The following is a 21,964-nucleotide window of genomic DNA, read 5'->3' as shown; positions in this document are numbered from 1 at the left end:
ATTCATATTTGTGAAAAAATGGATGTTCTGATGCTAAACAAAAATTCTTTCCCAAGCACTAGGAATCTTTGCTCTAGGGTCTGAAAGAGCTGACAGAAAAGGTCTGGGGGTCTCATGGCCCTGGCACGTCCTTGATAACTTAACACTTGTATCGGACAGCCTTGGCCTCCGTGTTCCTAAAGCTGTGTTCACATTCAGCCTTTTATGTTGGGACCGAGCCCGAATAGTAACTGTGGGAAAGCTGTATTTGTTCCTGCAGCGGAGAAGGTCGGTCTGAGTGTTCTATGGTGGGAAGGCCTTATGTACCCTCACTTGTTCAGCTTTATTTTTTTACCTTTTTGAAAAGTGGGAAATTGTTAGTGAATCAATGTTAGGTCTGATTTTATGTATTTGACGTTTTCAGTTGTGGTGTGATTTCCACATTAAGAAACCAAGAGGAAGGAGGGGCAGACAAGCGCTATTGTACTTTGTTGGACTGTCTCTGCTCCTGGGGACAAGTGGGACACATTCTGGAACTCGTTTGTGACTGGCTGCCAGAACAGCCCCAGAGCAAGGTATATTTGTGTCTTGTTCCTTTAAAATTGCTGAATGAGGACACGTGTGTATTAGAAAATCATATGCTTTCCTGGGAACATGTGTTTTAATTGCCAGTTTATCGCTGTATTCTTTCAGAGTAACTCAGCATCTAAACGGAAAGTGCAGATCCATGATACACGCCCTGTAAAACCTGATTTGGCACTGGTTTACATAGAGTATTTGCTCACCCATCCAAAGAATCGACAGTGCTTGCTCTCTGCTCCCCGGAAGAAACTTAACCACCTCTTGAAAGCACTTGAAATGTCAAAGGTAACTTTATAGAACAGATGAGGAAAGTTGAGGGAGCCCATGCAATTAGGAGTGAAAAATAAGATCCAGACTTTTCATACTTAGAGTGTAAAATTTTTCTAGCTGGAAAGGAGTTAAGAGTTATCGAAGCCCCTCCTTCAATTTGTAGATGAAGACGTGAGACGCAGATGACTAACGTGGTGGGGGGTGGGGGGGCGAGACGGGGGCCAGGTCACAGTTCTGGGCCTTCGGAAAACCCTGTTTCTCAGAACATGCCAGCCCGTAGGAAGGCTTCTTCCTTCTCTTCTTTACCTTCTCTTGCTTTACCTACTCTTACGCATTGATGCCGGAATACTAGTTTACCCTCACAGTCCTTGGCAAGCTTTTCCAGGAATCTTTGGAGAGTGTTTCCTGTGAATTCGGCATTTCCTTCTTCCTTACTGGCTTCTGGCCATATCCTCCAGCACCAGCCCTCAGAGACAGCCTCTGGTACTGCCGTGGAGTTTGGTCGGGCCAGAGGCAGAGCCTCCAGTGCTCAGCATGGGCATCAGATGACGAAAGGGAGGGAGAGGTCTGAAGGAGGAAAAGGAGGCGCACAGTCATCCAGGGAAGGAGATGGACCACGGCTGATGCCCAGGCATGGGTAGGCAGTGCTGGGATTTTGCCCGTGGACTAAGCTGAGCACTGACTGTGCTGCTGTCCAAAAATTAAGGCTGCCTATGGGTTCTGGGAAAGACGGGTGGGGGCATTCCCTACAGGCTTTGCTACTAGGGGCATAGAGGGTATCCCCACCTACTAACGCTGATGGAACCTCCTCCCTCTTCATGTGACAGCCAGACACAGACTCCCATAAGCTTCCCAGCACTAAGGCCTTGCTCCTTTAGGGTACAAGGTTAGGGAGCTGTGCGTGTGCTAAGGCTCTGGCCCTTCCTGAGCACCGAGAGGATCATTCCTGGGAGGAGCTGCCTTTCTTCCTCTTTCCTCAGGCGGGCTGTCCTGCCCTGGTCAGGAGCAGGTCAGAATTTGCCCCAGGGGCAAACGCTTTGTGTGCTTGATCCTGACTGTTCTTGAGCAGTGACTATTACGAGTTTTTACCTTGTTTTAGAAGGGGTAGGGGTGTTGGAAGGGAGAGAAGGGAAGACTACATTTCTCAGAAAGTTCTGTTGTGTTATTAAAGCACCTCCACTGCTCCAGGGTGTCACCCTCCCACTATAGCTGTGTGTGAAGTTAGTCAGGTTGTCCTCACTTACACAGCGGAACGTGGCCACGGATTTTTTTTTTTTTTTGTCTTGCAGGCAGATCTGGAATCAATTTTGCAGTCGCCAGGTGGGAAACCTCACAACTTTAATGAAGCGATGGCTCTGCGAGCCTTCAGCCTCCACTGCCGGCTGAGTATTCATCTTCAGCACAAGGTGAGTGTGTGCCTGGCTGTGTCCCAATACGAAGTGTGTTGGCAATACTGGTTCTGGTACTAATTTGTCTTTCTGTTGTTGGACAGTTCTGCTCAGAAGGAAAAGTTTACCTGTCCATTTTGGAAGACACTGGGTTTTGGTTAGAAAACAAAGTTCTTTCTTTTATCCAAGATCAAGAAGAAGAATATCTCAAGCTTCACAGGGTTGTTTATCAGCAGATTATCCAGGTTAGAAGTCTTTAAACATGGAAACCTTCTCTTCACCAAGTTCGTGATGTGGTTTCAGATTTTATTTTCTATCTTAAAGTTGTAACTTGGATAGTAGTGTTACTCTTCTTAAATACTCACAGTGTCATTTCAGCATCTAGAGTTTGTCTTTTCCCAAAACATAAACCATGTAGTTTTTATGTAATCTTATACATTGCATGTAATAGGTGTTCAGTAATGTTTGTGGAATTACATAAAATGGGTTTCCAGATTTCTTATGGAAATAAAAATGAGAACTAAAGTATCTTTATGAAAATTCTTCTGTAAAACATCTTTATTAATACCTGCCTTAAGAGATCGTTAGTAGTACAAGCAGATATTCGAAGCTTTGCGAGGCTGGATTTATTCCCCTTTTTTGGCTTTCAGTAGCCTCTGTTTAAGGTAAATCTGTGTGTCTTACAGACCTACCTGATGGTGTGTAAAGACGTTGTGATGGTCGGCCTTGGCGATTATAAGTTTCAGATACAACTTTTACAATGGAGTCTCGGAATCATGCAAACAGGTATACTTCATTCATTAAAGAACATGTTTAAAGCAATTAATAACCAAACCAGCCCCTCCCTTGGTCACTTTGCTGATCAGGACTCTTGCTTTCAGGTGACAGGTAGGCAATGCAAACTAGCAGACGCCAAAAAAGGAATTTACAGACTGAGGCAGCTAGGAGGTTCACACGTGTCAGGGTGCCTGGGTGGCTCCATTAGTTAAGTGTCCGACTCTTTATCTCAGCCCAGGTCTTGATCTCAGGGCTGTGAGTTCAAGCCTCCCATTGGGTTCCACACGGGGTGTTGAAGCCTACTTAAAAAACAAACAGAACAAAACAAAGGTGCTTCTGGTGTCAGACATGCCTGAGTCCACAGAGTTTTTCTCACGAGGGCCTTAGGATTCTCCTCCCCGTGGTTTGCCTAATTGTCAAGTGACTTTGCAGCGTGGTGGGCTTGTGCAGTGGCAGCCCCCAGCCTGTTTGCTTGCCACATGGGGGGTGTGAGTAGGGTTCTTTAATGCCCCCTCAGAACCACTGGGAAGTTGCTATTCCCCCAAGGACCTATAGTAACTAACACTGCGAGGTCTGTGCTTGCACACTAGGTACTAATTTAAATGTGTTTAGTGAGTGAGTGAGAGGTCGGCTTCCTTCCTGCTGGTCTGGGTGGAGCTGGACTGAGTGATTACCTGGAGGTCACAGCCCCATCACTTGATGGCATGAGGAGTGGTGCTATGATCCAGGCTTTCTCCCCTGCCTCTCATCAATGCGTAAAAGTAGGTAAAGCGAGAGAAGGGCAGGAAGAAGCCTTCCTACAGACTGGCATGTTCTGAGAAACAGGGTTTTCCGCAGGCCCAGAACTGTGATCTGGCCCCCGTCTCGCTTTATCAAATTAATGCAACACAGTAAAGGAAATGATTTGGAAGAGAAAAACAACTGATAAACTACAGTGTTAGAAATTTAACAGAGTTGGCCTATGAGATTTGTAAATCACATTTTGAAAGTTCTTGGGCCGTCCCTCTCAGACTTAGAGCTGGTGTTAATGTTGCCATTACATGAGAAAATAAGACATGTTCTCTAATCCAGGTGTTCAGGGGACCACGCTGTCTCCACGTGTAGTGAGCCTGGTTCTTAGTGGCTCAGTTAAATATGCTGTTACTGTTGTTGAAGGTATTGGCATTATAATTAAAGGGAGTAAGTTTTTAAATTTATTTGTTAAATTTTATATGTATTCAAATTTAGAATAATCTGATCAACCTGGTATTGGCTTACCAGTAACAATTTTAAGTTACCGTAATGTACACGTGTTGTGTGAAAAGTGTAGTAATCTCAGCTAAATTTTGTGGTTAGATAACTGCTTTTTTCTAATTTTCTTTCTAGTGAAGGGATTCTTTTATGTGTCATTACTTCTTGGCATTCTGAAAGAGGTAACTGGAAGTTCCTTGATACAGAAACCAGATTCAGATGAAGAAGCTGTGACGCTGTTCGATACGGTCCAGAAAGTATTTCAGAAAATGTTGGAATGTATGGCACGGAGCTTCAGAAAGCAGCCGGAAGAAGGCCTACGGGTACTCCTGCCTTCCCGGGCTGGGCTGTTGGTCAATAGACGGCCAGTGTTTGCCAGGCGAACAGGGGTGCATGGGGATGTGTCGTCTCACACACGGGCTCAGTTAGCATTCGCGGGTGCGGTTGGGCTGTTGGGTGGGGTGCAACTTGGTGTGGGAGGTAAGTTACAGGGCGCTGGCCTTCCGGTGCTGCCCCTGACTTCCTTCAGAGCATGGCGCGGTCAGAGAGGAGATGCCGTGCCGTCTGTGCCTGGCGCGGGAGGTCCAAGAGCCCACCTCTGACTCTTAGTCTTAGAACAGGTTTTAATGAGCCCAGCTCAGGAGGCCAACAGCAAGAGAGAGAGTCCTCTGCCAGGCAGGACAGGAAGCCCAGAACTACTTGCAACGGGCTTGTGAATACTCCGTTGTTATTTCACAGAGTTTTCCAATTAAAATATACTTTTGAGAATGCTGGTTTTGATTATTCGTAGATGACGAGGACTTTCCTCAGATGAGATACTGATTTCCATCATAGACTACCCTCTCATTACCTGTCAGTGTCCCCTCACTGGGAGTGAGAGTCACAGAGCTGGAAGGGCCTGGGGGTCCCTTGCTGGTAAAAGCTTTTGTGAAGTAGGGTTCTTGAGTAGCCAGTTCATGTGGGAAATACTGACCCATGTGCCACACTTGCTTTACTCCTAAAATCATACTGTCATTGGATAGGGCCAGTCTTTGTTTTCTTTCTTTTCTTTTCTTTTCTTTTCTTTTCTTTTCTTTTCTTTTCTTTTCTTTTCTTTTCTTTTCTTTTCTTTTCTTTTCTTTTCTTTCTTTCTTGTTTATTTTTAAGAGAGACAGCGTGAATGGGGGAGGGGCAGAGAGAGAGGGAGACACAGAATCCGAAGCAAGCTCCAGGCTCCGAGTAGTCAGCACCGAGCCTGACATGGGGCTCGAATTCACGAACTGTGAGATCATGACCTGAGCCGAAGTCAGATAATGGAGCCACCCAGGTGACCCCAGTCTTTGTTTTCTAAGTAGTGGTTTAAAAATGCAAATTAGCTATTCTTTTTTTTTTTTTTTTTTTTTTAAGATTTTACTTTTTTAAGTAATCTCTGCACCCACTGTGGGGCTTGAACTCACATCCCCAAGATCAAGGGTCCATGCTTCACTGACCTGGCCACCGAGGTACCCCCCAGCTATTCTTTTAATTTTTTAATTTTATATATGTGTATATAAATTATATACATATATAAAATATATATATATACACACACACACATATATATATATATATATTTAATGTTTATTTATTTATTTTTGAGAGATAGCACAAGCAGAGGAGGGGCAGAGAGAGAGTGAGAGGGAGACAGAATCTGAAGCAGGCTTCATGCTCAAAGCTGTCAGTTCAGAGCCCAACGCAGGGCTCGAACTCACCAACTGTGGGATCATGACCTGAGCCAAAGTCAGATGCTCAACTGACTGAGCCACCCAGGCACCCTAAATGAAGTTTTAAAAAATGCTTAAATAGGAGGATGTTTATGAAGCATTGAAGAGTTTCATTTTTTTTCTGCTCTTTTCTGATAGAAAGTGATTGGTTTGTTGGCCACGTTTTCCCTAGCTTACCAGTTCATCTTTGAGTTAATTTGAAATGCTTCTTTTTTTTTTTTTATTGTAATGTTTATTTATTTATTTATTTATTTATTTTTGAGAGAAAGAGAGCTCACAAGTGGGGAGGTGCAGAAAGAGACAGAGACAGAGACAGAGAGAGAGAGAGAGAGAGAGAGAGAGAGAGAGAGAATCCCAAGCAGGCCCCGCACTGTCAGCACAGAGCCTGAAGTGGAGCTTGAACTCACAAGCTGTGAGATTATGCATGACCTCAGCCAAAATCAAGAGTCAGATGCTTAACTGCCTGAGCCACCCAGGCACCCCCAAATGCTTCTGTTTTTGATGAGTTGGTTCAAGTGCTGTGATCTGTTTGTGTAGTTTAGTTTGTGCCAGAATCTTTTATTTTCTCACCAAATCTTTTACCATTGACTGTGCTCCTTCTACCAGAACACATGGCCTCATGGTCTTCTTTCACTGTTGATGCTGTATCTTTATCTTTTCTTTATTTATGCTGTTGTTCTCTTCTTGGGGGTTTTTGCATTGCTTTTGTTGCTATTTCCAGTGGGCTTCACTGCTGTCTGTCCTTGTCTAGCTGTGGTGCCTGAGAGATCGGAGTCAGTAATGGGAAAGGAAGGAGTGGATGCTGATAACGGGCAAACAAGATTTGGGACTCCTGGACCCCTAGGGAGGACAATAGGAATGTTTGTCCTGTAAAGTGTCTTTTTTTAACCCCTGAAAAATGAGTAACTGGTGTGTTTTCTTGTAGCTTCTTTACTCAGTTCAGACCCCTCTTCATGAATTTCTAATGACGGTTCAGTCTTGGCATGCGGACACGCCCGTGCACCGGGGCGTACTTTCCACTGTGATCGCTGCATCTGTGGTGGAGATAAGTCACCGACTACGCAAGGTGATGTCTGTTGATCCTGAAACTCTTGTGTCTGCTTTTGACTGTACAACATTCTATTTTCTACTGTCAGCACATTTTCATGTTTTTCCAAGTATTTTTTAAGAACTCAGAGTTTAGTAGCTAGCCTGCTTCTCCAGCCCCCTCCCCTCAGTTTCCTAGCAGGCTTATGACTAGAGTCATGTGACTTTTGGGATGTTGTCATCTTTGACTAAAACCAAGCTAGTCCTTCCACTGTGAACTTTTTTTTTTTTTTTTTTTTTTTTGCTGCATTTTAGAGATCTACGTGAGTTGATATATTTCTTGAGATTCTTCTCTCCTCAGGGCGCCTGGGTGGCTCGGTTGATTAAGCATCCAACTCTTGTTGTCAGCTCAGGTCTTGATCTCAGCGTTGTGAGTTCAAGCCCTGACTGGCCTCTCTGGTGGGCATGAAGGCTACTTACAAAAAAAGAAAAAGAAAATCTCTCCTGACAAGGCAGAAGCAGCAGTGATCAGTGGTGAGCAGGAGGCAGGACAGTTTGGGGTAGTTTGCATCTGACTGCATTGCTGTAGCATAAACCATACTTTTCTTTTTCATTTCTAAGCACAGGAAATTTGAATTTCCGATATCATTTTAAACAGATAATGTATTCATTTCTACTCTGTAAGTGACTGGCTGTGTTCCTAACAGTTGCAGATTTTTTATAGTTAGCTTTCTTGGGTAAAGATTGGCCTAACCAGGATGATAACTCCAGTCAGAACTGTTTCCCCAGAAAGACCTTCAAGGCATGGCGGGAGGGTGTGGAACAGTGCCATAGAAGATAGAAAGGTGATGATAGATTTTCTCTGTATGAAAAGATGGGATCTGACAGTCAATGTTGTTGACTTATATAAATGTACGTATATATAATTTATTTGAATTCTGTACTGTGAGGTCATGAGTATGAAAAAAGCTAAGTTCCTATAACAATAGATTTTAAGACCCTCCTTAAAGCTTTAAGGAAGGTCATTTTGGTTTAGGAAAGTGATAGCTAGATTATACATAGAATTAAGAGCTAGGATTTATTTACTCCATCGAGCTTTATAGCTGACAAGTATAGATCAATCGATTAATGGCCTATGGCCAAACCTGGCTCACCATCTGGTTTTGTAAATGAAGTTATATTGGAGCATAGCCACACCCACCGTTTACAGATTTTCTGTGGCTACTTCATCTGTAACTGCAGAGTTGAGTAGTTGTGACAGAGGTGGTTTGCCCACAGAGCTGATGTATTTCACTACTTTACAGGAGGTGTTCACTGACCTCTCTTGTATCCTTACTGACTTGTCTGCATGTTCCATCAGTGAGAGGTTAGCGCTGCTGTGGATTTGTCTCTTCCCGTTACTTTGCATGTATTTGGGAGCTTTGTTAGGTGTGCACATGGGACTACTATGTTGTTTTGATACACTGACTGTCTTTAGTTATGAGACATCTTGTCATCTCTGGTGATACTTCTCATTAGTCTGCTCTGGCATTTTTCATGTTTGCATAGCATATCTTTTTTTTTTTTTTTTTTTTTTTTACCCTTTTGCTTTTGACCTGTTTTTCCTGTGTTTAAAGTGTTTCCTATAATCACTACATGGGTAAACCTGTTTTTTGTTTTGTTTTGTTTTGTTTTGTTTTTTTTGTTTACAATCTCTGCCTTTGACTTGGGGTGCTTAGCCCATTTGATTTTAATGACATAATGATATATGTATAGATATATTTTTTAAGTTTATTTATTTTGAGAGATTAAGAGCAGGAGCAGGGGAGGGACAGAGAGAGAGGGAGAGACAGAATCCCAAGCAGGCTCCCTCAGTGTCAGCACAGAGCCTGATGTGGGGCTTGATGTCATGAACCATGAGATCATGACCTGAGCTGAAATCAGGAGTGGGACACTTAACCGATTGAGCCACCCAGGTGCCCAATATATTTGGGTTTAATTTGACCGTTTTGATGTTTGTTTTCTGTTAGTTCCCCTACTTCTTTTCCTGCCATTTCTTGATGAAATGGCAGTGTTTGCACTGTTCCATTTTATCTTCTCTGTTGACTTTATTTATTTTTTAACGTTTATTTATTTTTGAGACAGAGAGAGACAGAGCATGAACGGGGGAGGGTCAGAGAGAGAGGGAGACACAGAATCTGAAACAGGCTCCAGGCTCTGAGCGGTCAGCACAGAGCCTGACGCGGGGCTCGAACTCACGGACCGCGAGATCATGACCTGAGCCAAAGTCGGACGCTCAACTGACTGAGTCACCCAGGCGCCCCTCTTCTCTGTTGACTTTATATTGTCCTTTGTGTAACTGTTCTAGTGGTTTCTCTGGAGATTTTAATATGCATATTTAACTCATTAGTCTCCCTGCAGAAATTACAGTGTGCCTGTACATTTTAAGTCTTGTAACAATGTTTTTCCGATTAGCATTCTCCTGTTCTGTGCTCGTGTTATATATTTTACTGCTACATACGCTAAAAACCTCAAGATTTTTATTATAACCAGTCAATAATCATTTGTCTGTATCACAAATGCATTTACATTTAAGATGTACATCATTTTAATGAGAAACAGCTATTTCATACATAAAGATGATTGACTTTAATATCCAAATTAGTATTATGAATCCTCCAGTGGGCGTATGGAAAGGCTAATTGAGGAGAGCTGTGTAGTCACACCTGATAGCTAAGAAGTAGGTGAGAGCCAGTGGTGGGTGTATGAAGGTGAGATTTGAAATAAAAGCATAACCTCCCTCCACCCCGACTCCTCTCCAGAGCAGGGTTCTGGATTTAGTCTTTCCGGGGAGCCATTTGCACGTGCAGTTTATTCACCACTAATGGATGACTTTAAACTTGTAAGGTTGGTGATAAAGGGCATAAATCCAGGCAGAGTCCCCTTCATGCATCCAGACTACGTTACTCTTCCTCCTCTGGAGTAAGAGAACCACCAGAGGACACTGGCCACGCCCGGGATCTGCTGGGTGGAGGCCTGGGACGCTGCTCAAAGCCCTGCAGTGCCAAGGACGTCCCACAGCAAGGAATTAGCCAGTCCGAGATGTCAGTTGTGCTGGGACTGAGAAATCTGGATTCTAGATGAGTAGGAATAGCAAGTTAGACTCGCATAAAAACACATTATTTACAGAACATGATACCACATTAAAGGCTGTTTGACAAATGTTTTGTCCATTGATGTATGTATCTTTTTACTTCTGTCTGATGAATAATATGCACCTGAATATAAAATAGATTAATCATAATTACTGTAGACATTTCAACAGTTAATAAAAATTATTCTTTTGGGTTTCTGGATGAAAACCCATAGCAGTGTAAAACAAGTAACTAGCCCTGTTTCCATTTCAATTTAGAAATTACTGATCTGTCTGGAACTTCTTTCTAGGTTTCTGATGTAGAAGAGCTCACCCCGCCCGAGGGTCTTTCAGACCTTCCGCCATTTTCAAGGTGTTTAATAGGAATAATAATGAAGTCTCCGATTGTAATCAGGTAACCATGCTCTCTTTATTGCCCTGATCTCCTCACTTGGACTGTGAGCTCTCAGTAACTTCTGTCTATTCTTTGAGCTCTCAGAATTTCTCAAAGATGCATTTTTCCATGAGAAAAGTGTTTCATATAGTGTTCTCTAATCAGCAATTAAAACCAGTTGCATTATTTTAAAAATTTGCATTATACAAACAAATTCTAATTTTCTATAACATCCATCCATCCAAATAGTCCCTGGTTATGCTTTTCATAACTAAAATTCAGCTAGAGGGAAACATTTAAAATGTTAATGTGTAGCAAATACTTGTTCCTAAGTACACTCAGAACGCTTGACTAGGTTCAGCACTAGTGTGGTTCTTTGGGTACGTGCTGTCCCTGTGTCACTTGGCTGCAGTTCCGGGTTTGTTGTGGCCCAGGCAGGACTGATGGAGTGTGGAAGGAGTGGTTTTGCACTTGCCTAATACCTGAGGGACTGTAATAGCAGATACATTCAAAATGAAAACTTTAAAAAAAGCGTCATATTTAGCAGCCATAAATTATCTTTCAGTGACATTGAATCTTTTTTGTGTGCATTGTGGGTATACAGAGTAGCTTTTTTTCAATTACCAAAATGTCCCCATTCTCTTTCTGGCAACATCATGTGATGTTAATATCTTACCTGTGTGACTCGGCACATTTACAGCGAACGTATTAGAAGGTTTAATCCACGTTACCTGAAAGCTAGAATTCATGGTGGTTGATGAATCTTGGCTGTGTTAGTCCTCCTATAAAGTTTTAGGATATATACTATAGAATAATTCCAGATATTTATTAATTTTTTGCAGGTCATTTTTAGATGAATTAAAGGCGTGTGTTACTTCTGATGATATTGAAGGCATTGTGTGTCTCACAGCTGTTATGCATATTATTTTGGTTATTAACAAAGGTTGGTTAAATGTTCTCTCATACTGTCTGGGATATTGCTGGGTGTAATCTCATACAGAACTGTTATGGAATGTTTGGGAATTTGGTTCCATGTTTGTGGCATCCCCTTTCAGTCAGACCCTCCCAGCTCTTGTAGCCTGCTCTCCCATGCTCTGCACAAACAGTGTCTGCTGGGTTTCCTCTGCTCAGCTAACCCTGTACTAGCCTGGAAACCAGCTGGCTCACGCTTCCTAATGCAGTCCTGTTCACCTGTCACCTTTCCCCACTGGACCCATTACATATCCCTCTTTGTGCCTCAGAATTGAATTCCTGTTGGTTTGTCACATGTTACCTATGTTTAAAGTTCTGAATTTATTTTTGCTAATGATGGTATGTTTTGGTGTTAATACTTAATGAATGTATCTTCTGTTCTGCTTAAGCCTTGCACTTGCCTTTTCTGAATATCCCAGCCAGTTGAAATAGTACCGGAAAAATAATTGGAGATACTTATAAAATGCTCATCTCAGTATAAAATGCAGTAATCTCCCTGCAGATTACCGTTAAGTTTCTGAATTTTTTGCTCAGCTTTACTAATGTTGAAATGATTTTCGAAGACATAACGTGTTACAGATAGAGAGTGCTTCTAGGGAGATAGGCACTCTCCATAAGCCTGAATGCATGGCATGCCTACAGAATCATGATAACACTTTGTGACTAGCATTACCCAGGCTGGGCATCAGAAAAGACTTCTAAGGGACTGTCACCCAAGTTGAGGCCTGGAGAATGAGGGGAAATTCTCCATGTGAGGGGGTGAGGACAGGGGCTGGGGTGCTGCTGAGCACCTAGTACTTAACAGGTGCTTAAATATTTGCCACACTGATGATGACTCTGAAATGTGGCAGTTGTCATCTCTGATGGAGGTACAGGTGATGGCATGGACAGAGCTCACGGAATTGTCCACTAGAGCTGTCCCTAAGGGCTGATGAAGTGCTTTCAAAAATGTCCACTTCATCTTTTCACATCCCTGTGAGGGGATGATTCCTGTTCCACAGGTCAGTGGGTAGATTAACTCGAAGGGTGGGGAGGCTCATTCTTCTTGAACTTGTGCCCATATCGATAGCAGAGTATGCTTACTTTTGTGTGCCAGTGTTAAAATCGTTGCTCTGTCTTTACTATAACTTCCTCTTAGGTAAACAGAGAAGTTCAAGAGTGAAGGATGTTGCAGCCACTGTTCACAGAAAACTGAAGACGTTTATGGAGATCACCCTGGATGAGGACAGCACGGAGAGGTAAAGCACTAGATGTGCTCCAGGCACGTTTGCTGAGAGCTGTGGGTTCCCTGCCTGTCCGTTTGAGATCACGTTTTCATTCCTGCTGGTTACAGCCAGGCCATGAGGAAGCAGGCTTGCTTGGGAAACCCCTTGGACATATGTTTAATTTACTCCCTGATTTTGTCTTCAAAAATAAAAACAAAATTGTCATCTTGTAAATTCTACTCCAGAAGAGTAAAGGCATACAGACTTATTTTATATGTATATACAAACCAGACAAGATTTATTTTTGGTGGTTTGCTATGTTTTTGAAACTGTAGGCATTTCTCAGATATAATTGCTCAGTCCCCAAGCGTCCACAATGAGGATGGGAAAGGTCCCTCCATAACTTTGAAGAAATACTTGTCATTTCTTCATTCCTGGGGGGCTTGTTGGTGCCACAGGGACTGGGACTGCTCTGAGGAAGGTGTTCATTGGGCTCCTGCGGCCGAGTGCCTTTGTTGTTACGTACCGTTTTTGACATGCTCTGCAACTTGCTGTAAACTCTTGTTATTAGTTTAGTTGTTTGATTCTCCGGCCAACCACAAAAACTGTTTTTCTTGCTGTTTTCTGAACTTCATAAGGTTAAATGTTAATAGAGCTCTGAACTTGGTAATAGTTTCACGCATGCCTGGGAAAGTACTTTTCTTAGTCACTTTCTCCTTTGCAAAAAGGCCTTGAAAACTCTAAATTGCTAAATTATGAACAAAGACAGTTTTATTTTTTTCTTCCTATCTGTATACCTTTGTACCCTTTCTTTCCTTCCCTTACTACATTAGTTAGGACTTCAGTGCTTTTCAGTTGAAAAGCAGTCATGAGAAGGGGCGTCCTTGCCTTGTTCCTGATCTTAGTGGGAAAGCTTCTATTTTCTCACTATTAAGTACGTTAACTGCAGATATTTTGTGGGTGTTCTTTACCAAGTTGAGGACGTTCCCTTCCTAGTTGACTGAGAGTTTTTATTCTTCATTGGTGTTTGATTTTGTCAAACACTTTTTCTGCATCTACTGATAGGATCATATGCTATCATATTCTTCTTTAGTCTGTTGATATGATGGATTACACTAAGCAATTTTTTTTAGTTTTTTTTTTTTTTTTTTTGAGAGAGAGAGAGAGCAAGTGGGGAAGGGGCAGAGAGAGAGGGGGACAGAGGATCTGAAGCGGACCCTTTACTGACAGGCTGACAGCAGTGAGCCTGATGTGGGGCTCGAACCCGCAAACTGTGAGATCGTGACCTGAGCCGAAGTTAGACGCTTAACTGGCTGAGTCACCCAGGCTCTCCTATACTAAGTCATTTTTGAATGTTGAACCAGCCTTGCATACTTGGAATAAGTCCCAGTTGGCCATGGAGAAGTTTTTATACACTGTTGTTATTAATTGTACGCAGTCGATTGATGGTGCTGTTGAGTTCAACCATGTTCTTAATGATTTTCTGCCTGCTGGATCTGTCCATTTCTGATAAGAGGGGTTGTGCTTTATATCTTTTGTGATCCTGATACTAGGTGCACATGAATTTAGAACTCCTACATCTTCGTAATAAATCGACCCTTTTATTTTTATGAGGGGTCTCTCTTTATCTCTGGTAATGCTTTCCCCATAAAGTCCATTTTGTCTGCTATTAAGACAACTGTACCAGCCTCCTTTGGTGTTTCCTGAGTGTTTGTGGCATTCCAGTCAGAAGGCAGAACCACACTGTGACCAGGACAGGGAGGTCTCCATGTCAGAAATCCTTCTCAGGGTGTTGATTGAAGAGTTACTGGCTGGTGGGAGTTAAAGCGAACTCCAAAGCATAGAGGAAAGGCAGATGTGAGGAGCACCTTTGCCCCAGCGCTGAGACTGCTCCCCAGATGGAGTAGTCCTGAGGCCGTCTGGCGGAACTCACTGGAAATCCAAGCTCTGGGGGCAAGGGATCTGCTGGAACCAAAGCTGGAGCCCTCTCCCAGTCCCGTGAGCTCGTGTGCTGCTCTGGTCAGGGGGATGCTGGCTGGGCGGCTGCTCTGTGGGGCCTGGTGGGGGCAGTGGGCTGAGGTGCCACTTGTGCCGTTGGGGTCTCCTGGAGGAGGCTTGGCTCTCTGCAGTGGTCAGAACTGGGAAAAGAAAGCCCCTATGGACCAGGCATACTAGCACCAGGCCTTGACAGGGTATGGAGCAGGGCACTGGAGTAGATGGGGATTTGCAAGACCTTGGTTGTGAGCAAGGGGAATGCGTTCAATTATGTGCTTCATCCTAAAAACTATTGAATATTTACCATGTGTTTTAATAAGGTCGAGTTTGCAACTGTATATTTGAAGGAGAAACCCAACAGACTCTAGGTTTCATGAGCTTGTTTTATTTCTAGACACTTACGGGGAAGAGGGAATTGATCTTCGATTTGGAGGAAATGAGGAGTGTTTGTATATTTCAGAAAACACGTGGCAGCATAAATATTTTTACCAGGCGCATCAGAATTACAAACTGTAAATGTGATAAGGTATTTTCATAGGATGTGGTAACAATCTCAAGTCCAAGCATTTTACAAGATTTTTTTGCTTTTAGAAATAACATTTGCAAGGATAGGGTTTTTTTTTAATGTTTACTTATTTTGAGAGAGAGACAGAGCGTGAGCAGGGGAGGGGCAAAGAGAGAGGGAGAGAGAGAATCCCAAGCAGGCTCTGTGCTGTCAGTGCAGAGTCCAATGTGGGGCTTGATCCCACAACCATGAGATCATGGCTTGAGCTGAAATCAGGAGCTGGATGCTCAATTGACAGAGCCACCCAGGCGCCCCTAGAAATTTCTGTAATTTCCACTTGCACAGGGTTTTAAGGTGAGTATTTGTATCATGTTATATTGAGAGGGAAAAAAAAAAAAGCCTTAGAAATTCAAACTTCACACTGTGGAAAGTAAAGGATATTCAGAGCTGATAACTTATGGCAGAGTTCTTCCTGTTAAGGAGGAAACATCCTAAAGAAAATAGGTATGGACTATGAAACTTGGGCCTCTTAAATATGCAAGAAACACACTGTAGAAAAGCCAGTATCTAAAAAAAAAAAAAAAAAAAAAAAAATTCAATCTAGGGGAACCTGGGTGGCTCAGTCAGTTGGGCATCTGACTTCAGCTCAGGTCATGATCTTGCTGTGCGTGGGTTCGAGTCCTGAGTCGGGCTCTGTGCTGACAGTGCAGAGCCTGGAGCCTGCTTTGGATTCTGTGTTTCCCTTTCTCTCTGCCCTTCCACTGCTTATTCTCTCTCTGTCTCTCTCTCTCTCTCTCTCTCTCTCTCTCTCTCTCTCTCAAAAATAAATAAAACATTCCAAAAAAAAATAAGTAAATGAAATCAGTCTAATGGAAAATAGATAAGATTTAAGACTAAATTTGAAAATATTACTGATTTGATGTTGGGGTAGATACATTAAGACAAGTCAGTATCTTTAAGACTCTGGTGGAAACCATTGGTCCAGTTAATAATTTAATCAATGGGGCATTAATTCAGAAGTGAACATTTTCTTAGTGATTATACTACTTTTCTCTCTAACAGTGCTAGTATTTCGTTACCTGGTCTGTTGGGTACTAAATAAAAAATGCTTCTCATTGCACTGCACCTGCCTCCCCCAGAGTAGCATCCTGTAAATTGGACTTAGTCTCTCAGGAGGAACGGTGTACATTTGCCAGCATGCTGGTGCCTTTAAATGCCGAGTATGTTATTTTTATTACTTTCGTGAATAGTCTGAAAATAGCAATAAATATACAATTAGAAATTTTAGAAGTATAAATATTTCCTAGGATTCAGGCTATATCATGAATTTTCCCACTGAGTAAATGAATTGTAATCATATTATAAGCAAGTTATTTGCCGTATTAATTATGTCCATATGTAGGCAACTTTGATAGTGTTATATGCAATCCCCAACATGAAATATTGTTATTAGACCTTGAAGGAAAGGAGTACTCCCTGAAAAAAATCACATCTTTTTTGTTATCAAGTATTGATGAGTAATATTATTTTATTCTCCTGCATGAAATTTTAATAGTCTTTTTAAAATGATTTTGGGACTGGATGCTTTTTATAGCTCATTTAAAAGCATGCTTTTATCATCATCAATACCCAGTGGACCTTGGTGTAGATAATTTAAAACTATACGTAAATAAAGACAGGCCTTGTTTGTCTTATTAATTGTTTTTCTCAGAAAATTGATTTTGTCTGTTCCTCCCATGGCTGTGGTCACATTGGACGTTCTTCAGCATGTGAACACAGCCTGCCGTAGTCAGTGGGGCCTGATGGTGTACAGGGTTGTGAAGACTCGGCTTCTGACATATGTTTAAAGACTATGGGACTCAGGTGGGCGAGCACATCACTTGGTTCGTATGTTGTGTCACACCTGAGAACCCTGGCCCAGGGAGGTAATTTGACTAAGGCTTGCCACCATTCCTTCCAGCTTGCTGCTGGGGTGGTGGCCTCCATAGGCCTGTGCCTCTCAACTGTTCACCGTCTCAGATCTATCTGCGGTGGCTGTGGGGCTCAGACATGAGGGTAGTGAGCAGTGAGAAGCAATCAGAGCAGCCATAACTCAGGTAACAGTGGTGGGCCAGCCGGCCAGTTAATAACAAGAGTCTTCAAAGAAAAACTCAGTTATACCCCAGAAGGAAGATGGAGAGTTAACACCCCTAAATTTAAAATGTCCCTGACGTGGAGAGACGTCGCTGTTGAGACTCAGATTCAGATAGTCTAAAAGATCTGGGTGGCTCAGTCAGTTGAGCGTCCGACTTCAGCTCCGGTCGTGATCTCACGGTTCATGAGTTTGAGCCCCACATCAGGCTCTGTGCTGACAGCTCAGAGCCCATTTCAACACTCTGTCCCCCCTCTCTGCCCCTCCCCTGCTTGCGTTCTCCCAAATACAAATACATATTAAAAGATCATGTTGGAGGAATATCTCAGGACACAGACTAGATACTGAAGAAGATGAGTCATGGGTAAAGACAGATGAGAAATAAACCCAAGAAAAGCAGTAATTCAGCAAACAATAGAAGATTTCCCAGTGGAAGAAATGTGTAATTTTAAAAATTCTTTTTTTGTTTGTTTCACTGAATTCTGTGTGGAATAACACCTAAGTAAGTCTGAATAAAATTACTGAATTCCAGGGTAAAGAGAAAAACCTCAGAATTTCTCTAGATTTGTGCTGCCCCTGCACCGGCCACTTTGTTACATGTGGAAATTGACAACATGACAACTCTGAGCTGTGGCTCCGAAATGAAATATAAAGTAGGCCCTGGGTTCAGAAGATGGTGTGAAAAAAAAACATTGTAAAAATATATCAGTGTGTGTGGCTTCAGAGTCAACGTGGGGCTTGAACCCACAACCCTGGGATCCAGAGTCGGATGCTTTGCTAACTGGGCCAGCCGGGCGCCCCCCTCCTTTGGGTATCTTGAGTTAAATAACATATACTAAGATGAACTTTACCTTATTCTTTTGAGCTCTTTTAATGAGGCAACTAGAAAATTTAGTTATGTGCCTGTTTGTACTGATACTGGACAGGGCTGTTCTAGACCCTGTGGTTGGTTAGTCTCCATGGAGAGTGGGACCCAGGCAGACGGTAGCTGAACGATGAATCTGCTGAAATGTCACTGAGGCTAATGGTTGGTACTTGTGTCTGGGGCCCGCATACCCTCCGAGGGTAGTGCTTGGGACCCTCCAGGTTAGCAGGTGGCAAAGGAGGAAGGGAACATACCTGTGTGAGGTCTGCCCGGTAAGGGCTCCCGTGTGAAGTGGATCCTTGCAAGGCTTGGGGCAGTGTCTTGAGTGGGGTCAGCCCAAACCTGGCTCTATTGGGTGGGGAGGAGTATATAAGGGAGGGCCTGAGGAAGTGAGGTGGGTCTAAGAGTGATTGGGTCTAAGTGTCATTGTAAGAGCAAGTCTTGGGGTAAATCGTTTTCATTTATCTTGTGCTTTTGTGGAAGGAAACAAAGCCCATGATTGTGAAAGGCACTTGACATGTTTATGAGTCTGCTGTGGATCCGAGTAGTGGTTTAGATCCTCACAAATGAGAGTACTTCTGAGTACATGAGAGTTCACCTATAGAAAACTTGGCCTGGTGAGCACATTTTATTGGGCTCTGAACTGCTGCTGGCTGTGGGAGCAGTGATGACGGCTCTAAGTGCTGATTCCTCGTGATGGGGATTTGTGCTCCATTTTACATCAGAAGCAAGTAGCGGAAGTTACTGATTTATTTCACTCTCTCTGAGCATACATTCAGTTGCAAACCATTTCTAGTTTTATTTTGTAAAAGTGTATGTTTGGGTATTTTGGTCGTTGATTTGTTATTAATTATCTTTCTTTGTGTTTCAGGTTTCTCTATGAATCGTCATCGAGGACTTTGGGAGCACTTCTGAATTCATAACCAACCTAACATCTTTGGTCGGGTGAGAACAGAGGAAAAGGACTTCGTGAAAATGAACTGAATGTGTATTTTCCTAGTGTTTCTAATGTTGATAATCTGTGTCATAGGAGTGGGACTTACTTGGGGAGTTAGAAGTAGGAAATTCAAAGGTTCTTAGGTTTTTGCCTGGTGCCTGCATGAATAATATATTTAACGTAAAGGACTCTAGGTATTAGTGGTGTGGAAACCCGTGGCGCAAAGGGGGAAAAACACTTTTCTAGCAAACTTGGTTGTTTTAAAAATGACTTTTGTATATATAATATTGCTTGAGACTATGACTAATAAAAGCAATGACAACATCTGTTTGTGTACTTTATTTAAAAATCTTAGTATGTGTCTTCCCCTTTAGAGACAAGGGTTGAATTGTGCCAAGAGTAGAAGGTGCTAAGAAGAGGGTGCCAGGTTCAGGGGGAGGAGCCATGGGGGGTCCTGTAGAAGCCTCCTCTCCTCGTCTTGATGCTGCTTTGCTGGATGTCAAGACAGGCCGCTGGCTCTAAATATGAGTGACAGAGAACCGAGTCCTTCAGCCTGAAGGTGAATCACTGGTATCTTTTCTTTCTGAGAGCTGACATGGTGTCAGCAGAGGGCCAGGTCTGTGTCCATCTCCCTGTTAGCCACGATTTCTGCATTGTGACAAATGCAACGGGAGACCGTCTTCATTTGCTTACTTGTGTCCTCTGCCCCAGCTAAAAGGTAAAGAGCAAGTTCACTGCCTCTGTCTCTTGAAGAAGATCCAGAAACAGACTGTTAACCACAGTTATGAGCGGTCAGGGTAAGGGTTTTTTGAGGGATCATTGAGAAAGGGGAGTGAGGGGTGCTTATTTTAGCTAATTTTGAACATAAGACTTTCTACACATCTTTGCCAACTAAGACATATTCTGTATTGGTGAATGTAATTTTTTTTTCTTTTTTGCCCTTGCCTGTGTTTGTTTTAATATTGAGAAATGAGCTGAAGGGCGCCTGGCTGGCTCAGTTGGTGGAGCATGTGACTCTTGATCTCAGAGTTGAGTTTGGGCCCCACACTGGGGGAGATTACTTAAAAATCCTTTAAAAAAATGAATTGAAGAATGTTCTGTCTTTCTATATTCCTGGAAGAGTTTGTGTAAGATTAGAAATAATTCCTTGGATTTGTTGTTAACACTCAACTCAATCTGTCTGAGCTCAGTGTTTTCTTTGTGGGAAGAGGTTAATTAGTTTTTTAAATTTATACATGAGTTTTCAGAATAGTCAGGTTTTTCTCTTTTATCTCGTGTCAGTCTTGATGGGAAAAATAATCCAATTTGTGAAAAAACATAATTCAGTTTTTATTGGGCCAAAATAGTTCATAAAATCCTCCTCTGGGCATACACCCTGGAGAAGTTCCTGTGCACAAGCACGAGGACCCTCGGAGCTCCAGTGTCTGCAGCAGCCGGGTGGAAATAGCGCCGACTCCCTTCTGGGGGTGGGGCAGCCGTTGCTCCTGCTCCATGGGGATGGCAGGACACGGCGGACAGCACCTCAGGGAGCGTGATGTTGAGGAAAAGAGCAAGTCATAGAAAAACAGTGGGATTTCCTTCTGGGAAGCTTAAAAACATGTAAAACTGAACACTATTGCCTATGTTCACACAACATCTCAATATACTATTATTAATATGTATTGATAATGTATCAATAAGCAAGGGAAGATAACAAAATTCAGAACACAGTATGGGAGGGAAAGTTGGGAGGGTGTGTGAGATTCTTCAGAGGTTACAGTAGAAATAAACTGGAAGCAGGTATTTGCGTGCTCATTTTACTGTTCATAACCTTATACATGTTATATTCTTTTGTATTCAATATTTAACGAAAATTTAATCAGCTGTGAGGAAGAGAGAGCATACACATCTTTGGCAAAGGATGTGTTTTCAACTTGGGAGCACTCAGACACGGATCTCTCCAGCTGTGAACACTCCACTAGGCCAGCTCCCAGGTGCGTGGAAGAAGTGATGGCCCCACAGAGTGAAGATGCCAGAACCACTGTGCAAACTGTGGAAGGAGGCTCAGAGAGGTGCATGTGCTGGTGCGGGCTCTACACAGGGCCACAAAACCCACTGCAGGGCTACGTTCCATGGGAGGACATTGCTCACCGAAGCCAGATGTCTACCCTGGGGACAGGCTGATGGTGAGATAGGCCGTTATGGAACTAAGCTCTTTGACAGCCATGAGATTACAGGGCCCTGACCAAGACAACCAGCTGGCGGGAAGTGAACGTCAGATGGGTGGAGGCAATAATTGAAAAGAAGACAAGGCCAGAGGTCTTGTCCCAGCCCAGGAGAGTCAGAGAGGGCTCTGGAATGCAGCGTCCCACAGTAGATGGGCAGTAAGGAGTCTGGTCAGTCTCTACCATCCAAGGAAGTCAAGTGGCCCCAGTGAGAATTCTCATTCTTTTGTCCGGGTTCCAGACCTGAGCTGTGAGTTACCAAGAGGCCAGGTACCCCAAAAGAAGGAAGTGTATGTAATTCTGTCCCCAAAGGGGCCTATGACCAGAGATCCTGGGGCTCTGGGAAAAGGTGATCCCCGAACATTGTAAAGACCCTGGGTGTGAGCTGACACGGGTGTGGGACGGCCCTGGGTTCCAGGTAATAAATGGAGATTGGCCCGCTGGCCTATGAGGACATGGTTGTGCAGAAGGCCACATGGAGAAACAGCCCCGCCCTCCTGAGCCAGCAAGTGAAGCATGACATCACGTCCAACAGGAGTGATGGAAACAGGTGCCACAGGGAAGACCTGAGGAAAATAGGTGGGCGGAGCCATCTCCTTGCCTTCAGCTCATGGCTTGGCTCCCACAAAGCCAAATAGAGCCTGGAGGAC

The 21,964-nt window shown here is 43.2% G+C and overlaps 1 protein-coding gene across 10 annotated transcripts in view; it reads left to right on the top strand.

Moving 5' to 3' along the window:
- NCAPG2 (non-SMC condensin II complex subunit G2) overlaps window positions 1-19,434 on the top strand; it is a 64,769-nt gene extending 45,335 nt beyond the window's left edge. For 9 of the 10 annotated variants that reach the window (XM_023250828.2, XM_023250827.2, XM_023250825.2 and 6 more), the window contains 11 exons: window positions 404-554; window positions 673-846; window positions 2,121-2,237; window positions 2,324-2,464; window positions 2,906-3,005; window positions 4,362-4,549; window positions 6,894-7,034; window positions 10,418-10,521; window positions 11,343-11,443; window positions 12,611-12,710; window positions 19,045-19,434. In XM_023250828.2, coding sequence (XP_023106596.2) covers window positions 404-554; window positions 673-846; window positions 2,121-2,237; window positions 2,324-2,464; window positions 2,906-3,005; window positions 4,362-4,549; window positions 6,894-7,034; window positions 10,418-10,521; window positions 11,343-11,443; window positions 12,611-12,710; window positions 19,045-19,096 — 1,369 coding nt within the window. In that variant the 3' untranslated portion in view covers window positions 19,097-19,434. The remainder of the gene's footprint in view (window positions 1-403; window positions 555-672; window positions 847-2,120; window positions 2,238-2,323; window positions 2,465-2,905; window positions 3,006-4,361; window positions 4,550-6,893; window positions 7,035-10,417; window positions 10,522-11,342; window positions 11,444-12,610; window positions 12,711-19,044) is intronic. The other variant, XM_023250830.2, reaches the window with a different exon arrangement.
- The last annotated feature ends 2,530 nt before the right edge of the window (window positions 19,435-21,964 follow it).

This window comes from Felis catus, chromosome A2 (genome assembly GCF_018350175.1).
Source record: "Felis catus isolate Fca126 chromosome A2, F.catus_Fca126_mat1.0, whole genome shotgun sequence".
Taxonomy (NCBI): Eukaryota; Metazoa; Chordata; class Mammalia; order Carnivora; family Felidae; genus Felis; species Felis catus.
The sequence above is the reverse complement of the archived record's forward strand: the minus strand, read 5'-3'. Positions and strand labels throughout refer to the sequence as shown.